General features: G+C 40.5%; 1 protein-coding gene across 4 annotated transcripts in view; it reads right to left on the reverse strand.

Moving 5' to 3' along the window:
• Window positions 1-16,376, reverse strand: part of LOC148013549 (helicase-like transcription factor CHR28) — a 35,340-nt gene that overhangs the window by 18,437 nt on the left and 527 nt on the right. For 2 of the 4 annotated variants that reach the window (XR_015688809.1, XM_087667652.1), the window contains exons 2-6: window positions 14,916-15,890; window positions 14,757-14,834; window positions 14,577-14,651; window positions 13,598-14,468; window positions 12,820-12,950 (exon numbers count right to left, since the gene is read on the reverse strand). Coding sequence is in view for 3 of the 4 variants with exons in the window: in XM_087667652.1 (XP_087523778.1) it covers window positions 12,820-12,950; window positions 13,598-14,468; window positions 14,577-14,651; window positions 14,757-14,834; window positions 14,916-15,890 (2,130 nt within the window). In the remaining variant the exon portion in view is untranslated. The remainder of the gene's footprint in view (window positions 1-12,819; window positions 12,951-13,597; window positions 14,469-14,576; window positions 14,652-14,756; window positions 14,835-14,915; window positions 15,891-16,376) is intronic. The other 2 variants (XM_087667653.1, XM_087667655.1) reach the window with 2 other exon arrangements.

A 16,376-nucleotide genomic window follows, 5' to 3' on the forward strand; every position in this document is an offset into this window, starting at 1 on the left:
GGCTTGCTGGTCATTTATGACAGCAAGAGCAATTGGTTAGCAGGAGGAGATTGAAAAATCTCAAGTTGTACCCCTTCCAGTTGAATGAAAGCTAAAGAAATACAGCAAGGGGCGCCAGTTTTGGGGCCAACATGGAGTCTACTATCCAAGAATGTTATGGTAAAGTGTGTATTTCATTTTATGTGCATTTATTTATTGCTGTAATTAACTCTTAAATCAGGTTATCACCACCCATTCCAAGAAGGAAGGCTGGTTTCAGAATTTGCAGCCAAAGGAGTCATGTTTCTTTGGTTCCATCGAAGGAAGTGGTGTCACCCTTGTTTTGGCCTGCCTTCGCATCTTGCAAGTTCTTGCCACGGTTGGTTTTCCCTCCCGAAGAAAAGGCAGCCAACCCTCGCATCTTTGAATGGATGTGTATGAAGGACTTCTTGTGGACTTGATTGTGTAGCCTTGCGTAACACAATAACTAGCACTCAAACTCATAGAAGGTTCGCAATCTAGATAGTGAGATAATATGCTAGATAAAATGAAAAAATTTATCGGGCAACTTGTTCAAGAAGAACGTGATTTGATTGTCATCTAACTTCAAGGAGCCAGTAGTAGCAAACTCGACAAGCAACAACAAATATCCGGCCAACTTGAGACTCAGATCATCCCCTTCCCTGATAGAAAACTCCTGAAGCTCAAAATCAAGATTGATACGTCAAGTGCGATCTCGAGCCGCATAGCAATTGATGAGATGACTCCAACCCTCAGATACGAGGAGAAAATGCTCTAATTAAGAGTGGAATTCAGGTAGCAGCCCTTGGATCCGACATGGACTCCGGTACCAACGATGAAGTCCCAAAGTCCCTGAGATTCAAGCATTTGTTGCATGAAGTTTAACCAAGTAGTAAAATTCGACCCATTAAAACATGTTTTATCCACAAAGGCATTTTTGGCCGTTGGAATAGGAGTGGTAGTGCTAGGAGATAGAGAAGGTGTGTAATGGACATAGGGTGAATAGGGGGGATAGGGTAGGGGAGTGTACACTTGGGAAGGAATCCCACAGTGCCCACCATGCATACAAGAAGTGTGCATCATGAATCCAAATGTGGACATGGTAATCGCCTGTGGAGCCCAAGGTGGAGGCATATGGACACAAGGAGCAAAGGATGGAAATCCCAACATAGAAGTAACCCAAGGAATGTGTGACAACAGTCCATAAGCAAAGGATGAATATCCTTGCGTCCAAAAGGTCATGTGGGGGGATTGAGTGTCCCGGGGTAGTGAGGAGGATGCCCATCATAGCCATCCCAGAGTGAAAGAATGTGGTAAAGTGTGGGTATGTGGAAGGTACAATGTTAAAGGGTGGTGTTCCCCCTAACAATGTACCAAGAGGTGGAGTGAATGGAGGGTAGATAGATGGTGGCATGCTGAATAAGAAGGTGCTAAGAGCTGAGATGGAAGATCCAAATCCTAGTGTGCTTTGAGCGGAAGTGGAATTTAATCCAAGATTTTGAAATAAAGATGTGAGTAGATCAAAATGTGGAGAAGATAGTGGTGGGATGGGAGGGAGTGGAGAAGTGTGGTTTACTTACTCAAATGAAACAGATGGCAGAGATATACCCGATGAAGAGTATCTGCGTCAAGAGCCTTCTCTATTAAAGTTAACATACTAAAAATTGTTCGGATCCTGCACTACAAAGGAAAAACCGAAGAGAGTTTTGGCTCATATAACTCAAAAAGGTTATACGAACCTAACATAAAGCCTAGCTGAGATAAAGGAGATGGATTGCCAAACGTGCCACATATCATGTCCCTCCAAGATCAGAGAGGTGGGCAATCTCACCAATCGATCCAGACAGAGTAGTAGCACTCGTTGGAGGAGTGTAAACCGAACTGTATGTGATGCGCAACTACTCCTCAAACTCTTCATCTATAAGAAAACCAAAATGAGAGAAAGAAGATGATAAAGGTGAAGGTATGTCTACCTCCTCCTCGAGACCATAATACCTTCTCAAAGCCTAGGGCATCATTAAATCCCTAGAAGAAGATACCTGAGACATTATGACTTAGAATCAAGTCATGTGTGAGTCTTGCACAAAAACTAGCCTCCACAATCACCGCAAGATACTCTTTAGAAGAGCATCGGCTCTAATACCATGTAAAGATATGCTAGGCTTTGCACTAATGAAACACAATATGTATCACCAAGACTGAAACACAAACTTATACAAAGACCAACAAAACTCAAACCCTAAACACAAAACGCAAAATGCAAAAACTCAAAACTCAAACACAGAGACAAATATAGAGAGAAGAAATTCTGATGTGAATAAATGCTATAAATGAATGTAAGAGTGTACAGAATACCCAAGGGCAAAGCAATGCAGTGTCAGAGAGTGACATCCACCAAAGACGAATCCCAAGTGCTATGACCACCAATCTAGAGATGAGAGAGTGTTAAATAATGAAGGACAATAGGCTAGTTACCAAAACACAATGGAGACTGAAATCTAGTGAATGCAACAGTGTACCACCAAAGAAGGTTGAAAACTGGTCACCAAAGGCAAAGAACTGTTAGGCGACAACAAGAGAGGTGTGTGCTAATGTAGGCGACCTGCTGGATAGCAAAAACGCAAGTACTACAGCAGTCGCTCAGCGAAAGAGATTGCAGCAACCTGTCACTTGGAACCGAATGCTGAAAACGCAAGCTGATCAGGTACTATGATGATGCAGCAAATGGTGAAGAGTGCAAGTGGAAGCAAACAAAATATACTTGCCGATCAAGGTGCAACAACAGTTGAGTGAAGAGTGAGTAAGAGTGAGAGTCGACAGATAGGTGTGTACTAGTGTGATACACAAATAATAAAAGAATGTATTTATACTTAGGGTACGATACACTTACACCCACAAGGGTATGTTCACATGTGTATAAAGTAATATACACTCAGGAGAGCATAAGGGCCTTTACACCTAATAACCTCCCACTTAAAGGTCCTAAGCAAACCTTTAACCAACCCCCACTAGTCGAATGCTATGCTTATGTTGAGCCTTTGTAAGATTTTTAGTGAGAACATCTGCAGGGTTATCCTGTGTTTTGATCTTAGTCACTGTGACTAGACCATCATCCAAAACCTGTCTGATAAAATGATACCGCACATCAATATGTTTGGTACATGCATGAAACATAGCATTCTTAACCAAGTATACAGTACTCTGGCTATCACATCCAAGTACATGTGTTTTGGTGAGCAGCCCAAAATCCTTGACCAAACGACCCAACCAAACAGCTTTTTTCGAAGCTTCAGCGGCTGATATATATTCAGCCTCAGTGGTAGAAAGTGTTACTATCTTTTGGAATCTAGAGCACCAAGAAACTACCCCACCAATCAAGGTAAATATGTACCTGCTAGTAGACTTGCGAGTATCCAAGTCACCTACCGTGTTTGCGTCACAATATCCGTGAAAATCTAACGTACCCTTTCCATAGCAAAAACATTTTCTTTGTGTGCCATTAAGGTACCCTAAGATGCATTTTACTGCTTCCCAATGTGCTTTGCTAGGATTTGACATAAACCCGCTCACAACTCCCACTGTATGAGCAATGTCAAGTCTAGTGGCTTAGCATCAACCATAGAAAAACGATCAAGTACTTTGCTTATGTACTTTTCTTGTGAGAGAAATAAGAGTTGATGCTCTCTATCTCTCGTCACACAAATGCCCAAAATATGTTCAACTGCACCCAAATCCTTCATGAAAAAGGCTGAATTCAGTTGTCTTTTCAATGCATTAACCTAGCTTTTATACTTACCAGCAATAAGCATATCATCCAAATAAAGCACAAGTATAATAAGGCTTCCATCATCAGCCTTCTTAATATATAAGCACTGATCTACATTGTTCCTTTTAAACCCATGTGAGAGCATGAAGCATCAAACTTGTTATACCACTGTCTAGGAGCCTGTTTCAAACCATACAAGCTTCTATTAAGCTTACATACCAAATGCTCCTTTCTTGGTATAACAAAGCCTTCTAGCTACTTCATGCACAGCTCTTCTTCCAAGTCACCATGCAGGAATGCAATTCTAACGTCCATCTGATCAAGTTTAAGATCCATAGATGCTACAATAGCAAACAATACTCGAAAAGTAGTCATTTAGACAATATGTGAAAAGACTTCCTGAAAGTCAATCCCCTCTTTCTGTGTATAGCCCTTAGCCACAAGCCTAGCTTTGTATTTTGATTTGCCATCCACACACTTGGTTTTATAGACCCATTTATTAGGAATAGCTTTCCTATCTTTGGATAATGGAACCAAAACTCAAGTATCAATCTAATACAACAACTTCATTTCTTCCTACATAGCTAGCTTCCATTTTTTCTTTAACTCATATGATAATGCCTCTTTATATGTAAGAGGCTCACATTCGTCTATGAGCAAAATGCAGTCCAAAGAGGGATCAAACCTTTGTATAGGTCTCCTAACGCAAGTAGACCTTCTTACCCAATGATCTATGTTATCAAGTAATGGATCCACATCCAAAGGAATGCCAATGACCTCATTATTTGCCTGCGAAACTGCATGTTCAAGTTGCCGTAATACATTTTCAGGCTGCTGTATTTCAGCATGCTGATCTTGTTGCCCAAGCTGGTTTTCAGCATCCCTTTGCTGCCCACTTTCATTTGGCTCAATGATGATACGCTGGTTATCATAACCAGCATCAAATGGAGCTGAAATTTTCAGTGATAAATGGATGTTCAAGTGGCTGATCATGCTGAAATTTCACTTTCTTTTTGTCTAAGTCATTAGATGTGACATTTTCCAACAGCTTTGACTCATTAAATACCACATCCCGATTGTGTAGCACCTTTTTCATGCTTGGAACCCAAATTCTATAACCCATTTCACCTTCATCTCCATAACCCATAAAGATGCCTCTATGGGATTTCATATCAAGTTTGGTTCTGCTATCAACAGATACATATGCATAGCATTTGCAACCAAAGACCCTTAAGCGGTCATATGAAGCAGGTTTGCTAGACCAAACCTCTTGAAGGATGCCACTTTCAAGTACACGATGTGGAGATTGGTTGCAAATATGCACCACTGTTTTAAGTACCTCTCCCCAAAACGATTGCGGGAGATTAGCTATGGACAGCATGCACCGAATCTTCTCACATTATGTGTGATTCATTCCCTCAGCCACACCATTAGATGACGGATTATAAGGAGCTGTAAGCTCTCGTTTAATCCCATTGACATCGCAAAACTTACTCAATTCTTTAGATACACTCTCTCCCCCAATGTCTATTCTTACGCATTTTAATTTTAAACCCTTTTGAGTACTCACAACTGCATAAACTTTTTAAAGGCGTCCAATGCCTCACTTTTCTGTTTAAGCAGGTAAACCCATAGCTTTCTAGAATGGTCATCAATAAAAAACAAAAAATAACCCAAACCACTATGAGTTTTTATTGGCATGGAGCATATATTAGAATGGACTAAATCCAAGATACATGCCTTCCTAGAGGCTCCATGAGAATATGAACTCTTTACATATTTTCCTAAATCACGATCGTCACAAAAGTCAAGCTTTGAGTTTTTCACATCAACTCTTCCAAGTGAAGGAAGTGTCTACAAATCCTTTTGGCTCATGTGTCCAAGACACTTGTGCCATAACTCCATGTGTGACTGCACTTCAGCAACTGCAACAAACTTACCAAGAAATGCCTTGCAGTAGAGATAATATAGAGTTCCCTTTTTACCACCTCTAGTGACTAGCGAAGACCCTTTCTGTATCTTCCACATTCCACCACCAAAAGTAGTGAAGTAACCCCTATTGTCTAGCTGCCCAACAAAAACAAACTCTTCTTAATGCCAAGTACATACCTAACATCATGAAGGATCAATTCGTGACCATTTTCAAGAGCCAGGTGTATAGTGCCCATTCCTTCAATATCACATGCCTAGATAGACTTTCCCAAGATTACCTTCTGCCTAAGAAGAAAAACACTCCAAAGGTGGTGTTACATAAAATGAAGCACCGTTGTCAACAATCCACGATTGTGACAAACCATCATGAGCTGACAACAAAGCATCTATCACATCCCTTTTAGTGATATACATGTCCTCCACTGTCATAGCATGTGGATTTGAAGATGCAACCAGCAAATCGGCATCTTTATCTCTTCTATCTCCTCAATAACCACATTAGATACCACATTTGCTTTTTTTGTTTCTTTAAGGGTAGAGATGCCATCCTTTTCATTATTTTTACATTTTGCATTAGCCTGCTAGTTGTGTTCTTATTCCTTTTTATAGTACCTGCAATCACGATTTTTCTGCCCTTGCATCCAAATTGATAACAAGTGACATCTTGCTTTTTGTTTTTTACTTTTGCTACGATTTTTGTTCTTATTTGCAGCATTTGACCTTTTTTCAATTCTTCCTCTTACATTATAGACTGATCCACTATTTTTCCCACTTACCTTGCATCTAATCTCTTCATTGAGAATAGGACCATGCACACCATCAAATATCAAGTTGGGATTGTTGCTCAATGACACAACCAATGCTTACCATGAACCACGCAAAGTCATGAGTAAGAAGATAGCCCTCAATTTAGGATCAAAAGTTGGCAAGTCTGCATCCTGTAACTGACTCGAAATACCAGTGAAAGCATTCAAATGCTCTGAGGCACGCTTAGACTCATCAAGCTTTAAGTTGACCAACTTTAACATGAGATGTACTTGATTGACAAGAGGTGTATTCTCATACGTAGCCTTGAATTTTTCCCAAACTGCATAGGCAGTAGCAAGTTCCTTGATATCAACCAAGATATCATCTGTGACGGTCATTTTAATATAAGTAAAGGCATTTTTATTCATTTTAGCCCAATCCTCATTTAACAAAGCAACAAGCTTATGTTCTACCAAAGCATCATTGCAATCCTTCAAAAAGAGTATACCTTACATACGATCTTTCCAAAGATCAAAGCCATTGCCATCAAATTTACGAATCTCAAAGAGATTCTTTGTGTCAAATGTAGTTACACTGCCAACCATCTTCAGCAATAAAAACTACAATAAAATGCTGAATACTTTCAGCCAATATCAAGGTTGCTGAATGTAATAGCAAATACACACACTTGTATTTCCAAGGGTATCCAAGAAGCAAATGTTTTGCTGCAATTTCAGTCCCAAGAGCTGATTACAGCATGTACAAGAACCAAATCTAATATATTTGCATAAATGATAGCTCCTACTTCAATAATACATCACCATAATGCCCAAATGCGATAACCCAAGTGCTGCATATACTAGTGTTTCACTGCATAGTGAGCATTCAGTAATACATATACCAAGAGAAGCTGGCCTTTTACAACATTTGAAATATCCCAAATTCAAATTTCTCCCATTTAAAAGTGAATCTACTGTAATTTCACTTTCAATCCTCAAATTGACTCCAAGTGCATCAATAATACGAAAAGCCCCAAAATTTTGCAGTGACTCTGCCCCAATTGCATCAATACATCCTCTCGAGCATCAAATACGTGCAAATGTTATAGCGATTTCACAATTTCTGCAAAAGCCCCAAATTTCAAGGTCCAATTGTGCACCAATTTCAATGAAATTGGCTCAACTGAGCAAAATTTCACTTATACATGAAAAGCCCTAAAATTTTTGAGACAATGTGCACCCAATGTTTACAATTTCTATGTCAACAGTCACTGTTATGTGTGTCAAGCACCAAATCTGGAAAAAGCCCTAAATTTTCATGTGTAAATTCGCACAAAACTGTGTTCTGTGCTTGTGTGCGTGAACACCATTGATAGATAAGGAGCATGCTTCTGAAATAAATTAAAAATGTCAAAAAACTGATGATACGGCCCCAACCATTGGCCTGTTGCGTGTCACACTACCCCATTGTCTACAGTAATTGTCGCCAGTCCTATGCATGTGGGGTCGACCTAACGTCGCCAGCTAGCCACGATTGTTGTGTACACTATCGCAGCTACCGCCTGCGAAAACTGTCCCGCCTATCTCATGACAACCTATCGCCTACTGAAAGCATGACGCCCATTGCTATCCGACCTCTCTGAGCTAGTCGCGTGCTACGTGTCTGTTTTCTACAAACCTGCTATCGACAGTCTACCAAACCCGTCGACTACCCGTGAGACCTACACGTGGTACAGACAATTGTTGCTTGCTTGGTACTAGTTACGACTACCAATGATTGCTGGACTACCTACACTGATTCTTATGCTCTGATACCAATTTGAAAAGCGTAAGCGGAAGCAAACAAAATATGCGCGTCAATCAAGATGCAACAATAGTTGAGGAAACAATAATAGAGATGTGAGCAAATATATACTTAATGTTGTGCATACAGATGTTTCAGGTCCTACACAAAATATATCTCTTGGTGGTGGGTATATTTCATGAAAAAAAAGAGTGAGCCACATCATTACCCAAACGAACAAATTCAATCATACAGCGATAGAAGTAAAACCACTCTCTATGGGGGGTCACATAAAAAGAAGCTCTTGAATCTATCAGCTAATATCGAGTATACCTTGACAAAGCATCAATCAACTGTGAAATATCAAGAGAAAAAGCTACAAGTATAGACACATGAAGACACACTTACACATAAACAATTGCACATAGCCCTTGTGCACTTGCATGTGGACGCATGCACATGTGCATTAACACACAAGCCCTTATACTTAGACATGTACACACCAGCCCACATACTAGGACCCTTGCATATAGTCCCTTGAATGTGCACACTCACAAGTGTGTGCATGCACAGGTCATCATGCACAAGGACTAGTACTTGGACCTAGCACACATACCCTCACACATGCATATGAGAGAGGGAGTCGACGGATAGCTGTGTACCAGTGTGGTACACAAAGAATAAAAGAATGTATTTTTACTTAGGATACAATACACTTACACCCGCAAGAATGTGTTCACATGTGTATAAAGTAATATAAACTCAAGAGAGCGTAAAGGTCTTTATACCCAACATATGGAGACCTCCAAACAACAAGGCGATGGCTGAAAACAAGCCACCTAGGGCTAAATAGCAATGGGCTGCAATCGATGATGGTTGGACAGCAAATGGTAGGTGGCTGATGGCTGAAATCTACACGGTCGAGTGAGGAACCTGCACCAAAGGATGAGGCTGAATGGTAGGCAGCCGTCTATTTATAGATGTTGAAGGGTATCCCGAAAAATTAGGGTTTTGGGGGACCACTGAAACTCTCTCCAACCACGCACCAAATTTGTGTTTTTCACTAATTAAGCGTGTTTTGGGGTTGTTTAAATATGCTAATCAACTGTAAAGCATATTTTAGCTCAACACCCCCTCTCAAGTTCAAAACCGAGCCTACGAGGGAAGGCCGGCAATGTGCAACCCAAAAAATTAGGGTTTAGGGAACCACTGAAACCCTCTCAAACTGTGTACCAATTAATTATGTGTGTTTTGGGGCTGTTTAAAGATGCTAATCAACTATAAAGTGTATTTTACCTCAACACCCCCTCTTAGGTCCAAAATTGAGCCTAAAAGGGAATGCCAACAATGTGTACCCCAAGGCGTCCCATCCCAAAGCAACTAGGCATTGGACAAAGGGTGCACATCGGCTACCTAGTGGCCTACCAAGACTACATAGGCGATGGTTATCTTACCGAGTCCAAGTAGTCACTCAAGAGAGGACAGGGCATCAAACAAAGAGTGCCCATCGAATACCCAATGACCTACCATGCCCTACAAAGGCGGATGAAACCACATTGAACCTTTTTTTTTTTTTTTTTGGTAGGCCTAGATAGTGATGGGCTACAATCGGTGATGGCTAGACAGCAAATGGTAGGTAGCTGATGTCTAAAATCTGCATGGTAGAGTGAGAAACTTGCACCAAAGGATGAGGCTGAATGGTGGACAGCCTGTCTATTTATAGATGTTGGAGGGCGCCCCAAAAAAATAGAGTTTTGGGGGACCATTGAAACTCTCTCAACCACGCACCAAATTTGCATTTTTCATTAATTGAGCATGTTTTGGGGCTGTTTAAAGATGCTAATCAACTGTAAAGCGTGTTTTAGCTCAACAAGGGGGATATCGATGCTAAGGAGATGGCTATGAGGGGAACCACTTTGATGTTGATGGCTACGTTCTTACATGCTCTTGAATGTGAAGCATTTTTATCAAGGCTCAAGTGTCGATTGAGGGCACCTAGCTCTTATACCATATAAAGAAATGCTAGGGTAAAAAAAAGAGAGACGCAAAATGTACAACAACAATGAAAGAAAGTCTACATGTCCCAAAGGACCAAGGATGAGGAGAATTGAGAGAGGTGTGAAGGCACCAAGACTATCTTCGAGAGAGTGCGTACTCTAGATTGAATGCGGCAGCAATCCACTAGGTATAGAAAATGTTAGTGGAGGGAGCAAATAGTAAACATCGGGGCAGCAGGGTGGCTTGAAATGACTCTAGGCAGCAAAAAACACAGGTACACTGGCTGAGATGGCAGCTCCACAAGACCAGGATGCAAAGGAATGATGTCAACAGCAGGCCACCCATGACCTGACCACTAATGACGACAGCTGGTGCAATCTCCAAGATAGTTGGCAACTGCATAAAACAGCGGTGTAGAGGTTCAGATCAAATGGTGACAGCCAGCACAACCTCTAGGATGGCTGGCAACTGCAGATAAAGGCTGGAGGGCAAGGCTGGGTAAAGCATGAGCAGACCTCCCACAGGCTGGCAATGACCTCCAAGGGGTGTGGGTAGCACATGGAGAAGGCTGGCTGGTTTGTAATGATTAGTGGTGGTCTGGATGCCCACAACATGCGCCACTTGTAAAGGACTTTTTGGCATTTTTCCTATTGTCAAAAATAAAGCCTTTCATTTTCGGTAATCAGCTTTTAATTGCTTTTGGGGACTGTTTTACGGAGAATAAAATAGGAATTAACATGCCATAATTTTAATTAAAGCATGCCTTAATTTAATGGCTCAACAACCAAGCAGTAGATGATGACAATTGAGTGGCAAGGCTGGTGTTAATGAGACTGGACAGCAAAGCACAGCAGGCTGATGATGATAGCAACTAGCGAATGTGTGGGAGAGAAGGATGAAAGAATGGTCGCTACCCAAGATCCCCTTTTATAGAACTTTGAAACTTTTTGAGCTAGTTTCCCACTAAAATTCTCAAGGTTTGTCTTTTTAACAATTTACCTAGAATTTTATTTTGGGGTTGTACGAGAGCCAAATGAAATTAGCCCATAATGTGAGATTCACTTTTGGAGGTGGCTTAACAAGACCCTCCCACTAACATGATCAAAATAACATGGATCTTCAAGGATAGATCCACTCAAATGGTAACTAGAGAGGGGCAAGGGGCAAGGTGCAACTAGTAACCAAGGGCTATGTTTAGAATGCTAAGGTTGATTATTAAATGGAGGATCACTATTTGCATTTTGTCAATTCTTGCAGCCCATCATGGTGGTGAGATTCAAAGAGAGACGTATGTGGGATAGCTAGAGGGATTTTTCTATCACAAGTTTATTAGAATGGCATCTAGATATACAAATTCTTTGAACAATACATCATAGTTACCTTACATAATTATCCTTGCATTCCATTTCCTTGATATTCTCTCCCACTAGGACAATGAATCCTCTTTCTGTGTGAGATAAGAGCCATAATTTTTTGATCGTTAGATTTTGCACTTTCCTTCATTATAAACCCCCTACGACGCAAAAAGAGTTATTTAATTTAAAATTATATCTACTATGGCATGGCTGATTGTACTCCATTGACTACTCCTACGAACTTCAACAACAAGTTGTGCACAGATAATGGTTTTCCTTCATTATAAACCCCCTACAACACAAAAAGAGTTATTTAAAGCTATATATACTATGGCATGGCCGATTGTACTCCATTGACTACTCCTATGGACTACAACCAGAAGTTGTGCGCAGATAATGGTTTGGAGTTACTAAGTATCTGCAGCTTGTTGGTTCTTTGCTCTATTTGGCTAATATGAGTCCTAATTTGGCATATGCCATGCATGTGCTTAATGTATTCTCTTTAGCACCTCATTGTATTAATTGGTAGACATGCAAGAGAGAATTTTGGTATCTTTGGGATATGTATGGATTGGAGATTCATTATCATATACAAGAGTTGTACTTGATGGGATTTACTGATTCACATTGGGTGGAAGACATTGACATCAAGAGGTCTTGTGGTGGGTATTGCTTTTTTCTTGTTCTAGCTTGATTTGTTAGCCAACTGTTGCGCGATCATCTAAAAAAGATGAGTACCAAGCACTCTATGATGGCACCTTGGTTATTCTCTATTTCAGAGGGCTATTTGGATGATTTCTGTTATCCACAACAGCAACCTATTATCCTCTACGCGTCAAATAAGTCACAAAGCCCAATCTTCCACTTGGAGACCAACCACATGGCGTTCCACGTTTTGCCTATTTTAAGGAAATCACTGCACGCTTATTTTACCCATGCATACTTAGTTATCGTTCCTTCACTTGTTTATTTATTCTTTAAGTAAGAGACAGTGTTTTTGTGTTTTCTTTCACTGAGAACAACCTTAGTCAGAGACTCAGGCACATAATTTCACTGATGTGTTTCATGCATAACACCTAACCCACCAGCATGTCAAAACTTGCCCACTTAAAACTTGAAAAGGTAGTGCATGAGCAAACTAATGCATTCCAACGACCTTCTGCATGATTCTATACCCTGCATGGTTGTCATAAGATTCCAAACTGGAGCTCCAATTTCATGAAACTAGAGCTCTCATACCTGAAATCTTTGTCGAGACTGGGTTTCCAGATTAATATAGAAATCACGTTCTGCTGGACTGAAGTCTACTTGCTCTAGTTTCACTTTTTTCTCTGGTAAAGTAACAATTGGTTCACCATTGATTAAAGTCACTGCAACAAACAAAACAGCTTCAAATCTTTGATTCAAAAACACGAAGTGTTGCATAAAGATCATAGAAGCAGCACTAGTTTATATGAATTAGAAACATGTAAGTGGCCTAATGGATTTCTAAATCAGTAAAATCAGCCAGAGACTTTCAATTGACGAAAACAATTGTTTTAATTTCGATGGAACCTACTTTCAGATCACAAATAAGCAACAACATAATCATCTACTACAAAATCAGAAGTCCCTGCCATACTCTCTTCACATTCTCTTTCTTCTATTTGCTAATTATATCTCATTCAAACAATGCAATGATATAACACTCACTAAAGTATTTATCAAAGGACCTGGGAGGCCTTAACTATGACATTAGGTTGACCTTGAAATTTTCGCCAGAAGAGCAAGATTCGAGTTTCTTTTTTGCCCCCCTTGCGTGAAACATCACAGTGATGTCAAAACTATAGCCAGCTGCCAGAGTATGAGGGTGCAACTACTCATACAATGCCAAATAAGTCCAATGCCATCAATTAACAACACATTGAGATAGCAAAGCACTGGTGCATGTTGTGAATCTAAAACCATTCAAACTTCCACAACAAAGGTCAAGAACACAAACTGAGAGAGAAAATTTCGTTTGCATGTATGAGCTTACTTTTGGTTCGTCGTAGAAAAACCTTCTGCAAAATGGCCTGCAATTTCCTGTAGCCATTAACTGGATTCCGTGCAATTGGATCTTTTATTTCTGATCTGAATGACCTGTATGAAGAAAAAGGATCATACTTGAGAAACCTAAAATAGCTATACAGATCATCAATAGTGTTCTGTATCGGTGTTCCAGATAAACACCATCTACGCTTTGCCCGCAGGCCCCAGCATGCTCGAGCAGCTTGTGTTTTGCGGTTTTTAATATTCTGGGCTTCATCAAGAACCACCCTGAACCAAACTACATTTGCCAATGGTCCACAGTTTACACTATCTGATGCTGGCTTTTTCATTTTGGGTGGCTTCTTTTTAAGAATATTTTGCCCAGAGCTCAAAGATGCAGTGAGTCCGTAGTTGCCAGCATTCCTTTCTTCTGCATCCTTTTCGTCTGGCAAAGGTTGTTTAGGGACCTCCATACTGACAATTGAATATGTTGTCAGAACAATATCATGCTTAGCAAAATCATTTGCATCTTTTGTTCTATTACTGCCATGATATAATAGCACATTCAGTCCAGCAGTCTCTGCTACTTTCTCCTTTATTTCAAGTGCCCATTGTCTCAAAACACTTGTAGGGCAGACAACTAAAGTGCCAGCAGACAGACGACCTCGTGAAATGACAGCAGAATTCTCTTGGCATGACCTGTCTTTTTGACTCCAGCGTAACAAGTTCTCATTTTGAGCTTGGAAATCCTCCTCATCATCAAGATCCACAGTTGAAGCTTCACAACTCAACTGTTTACATGTATCAAAGGAAGAGATGGGTACTGGAGGCTTAACCTTTAGGATAAGAGCAATTGTTGAAACAGTCTTGCCAAGACCCTGCATGATAAAAGTCCAGAAATAGTATGTAACACCTGCGGTTTAAAATTAATAAAGCAAGATCGATCAACTAAAACTCAACCATGACACAAACTGCATCACGAATACCTGATCATCAGCAAGTATTCCACCGGCACATTCTGCACCCCTCTCCCTCTTCTCCATCCATGCAAGAGCTATCCTCTATTGAAAGGACCCTTGTAAATGAGCTACAAATAACCCTTCAACAAGCTTGCAACATTTATTTTCTTTCAAAGCAGGAATAATCTGACTATGACTAAAACATACCTGATGTTTTAAAAGAGAAACAGCCATTAAGCCTTCATCTGGAGAAGATTCCTCTGTATAAAATGAATCATCCAGAATCTGAACAATCAACTGCAAACGGTTCATTTCTCACAGCTCCTTCTTAAAAAAACACAACTACTGAACATGAACTTTACAAACCTTTAGGAGGCCCTTTGATGGAGCCTCTTTGGGGTGCCCAGGAATGTAATCTTTTGCTGAGCCACTTTGTGAACCATACGTAGGTGGAAAATATTTTTGCATGACATCTGACAGAGCAGATGTTGAATACATTTTCACAAAATTTGAATTATAAGCACTCAACAAGGCTGGCCCCAAAATGCCCCTATTGGATGCATCATCTGCACAACTTTGACTTGAATACTTACGGTCTAAGCTTAATGGTAATGCCGAATGACTCATGAAAGATGTATTTGATAAAATATTGGAATGGACGGACTCCTGGACTGCTCCAATTGAGGAGTAGTCCTTGTTTGGACTACTTTCCAAGTTGTAAACCCTTTCATGAAGCAAAGGCCGCAAGCAGGGATCTTTAGATGGCTTTCCTTGAGGCTCAAAGGAACTACTTGGAAGTATCCTCTTTCCTACAAACTTGTGACATCGAATAAGATCATCCTCGCTACCACTATCTGAATCAGCTGTTAAATCAACCAGAACCTTATTACTAGGGTGAGATTCTATGTGCATTGGTAATGCTGAGTTCGCACTGTTAGCATTGCTGTTCAAGTCATCCAAATTATGTACACCTTCAGACTCTTGTATGAACTGGATTGGACAATTAGTATTGGGCATCCTTCGTATTCGCTCCACAGGTTGCCTGTACACATCCATTGAAATTTCTGATGGTTGACTGATGACATCCGACTGTGAAGACCCAGAGCACAAACTGTTGGATCCTTCTTGATCCTCCTCGTCAGGAGGCAATTCAGCTGTGTCACCGTATCTTGAATCAAGGATGAAAGCTTCAGAGGATGTTCTGTAACAAGCTGGCTCACACGGCAGAAAATCAAAACCAGATAATTGAATTTGCTGTGCCGCACCTTCGTGGGGCTCTCTCTCATATAAGCAATGTGAAAGGGGTGAAGGGGAGGCTGGTTGCACTTGGAAACTACGATCCTGTACCCAACCTTATATGTCAGGGCTTCCAGTTGCACTTAGATCTCAAAGATAGAAATCTACTTGGCACAAATACTTTCATAACTCATTGTCTGGTAAGCTTAACATTATTTTGATGCAACAAAAGAGTTGTGCATTCACACACGTGGTAAGGAGACAGCACTGGTCTAATTTTAAAAACTCGCATGTGTTACTTATTTCGCCTTCCATGGGCTTTGTTTTAGTGATACCACTACGCTTGATATTATCAGGCGCACGCACTAGTCACTATCTGACATGCACATGCACATGAGAGCCTGCAACCATTGCCCTGAACTATATACATGCAACAGAATGAATGTCATATGATGGATTTTCTCTCATCCGGAAAGGGCAAAAACACAATGGGAGAAACGGTGAGCATAAAGGCAACGTTTCGTATCAGAAAAGACCAAGACCCCTGCAATAAACAGCTTCACCGAAATGGGGGTTAAGGTCCAATCACTT

The sequence above is a fragment of the Lygodium microphyllum genome, chromosome 26 (genome assembly GCF_053477565.2).
Source record: "Lygodium microphyllum isolate KBCC chromosome 26, Lygodium_microphyllum_v1.1.10, whole genome shotgun sequence".
NCBI lineage: Eukaryota > Viridiplantae > Streptophyta > Polypodiopsida > Schizaeales > Lygodiaceae > Lygodium > Lygodium microphyllum.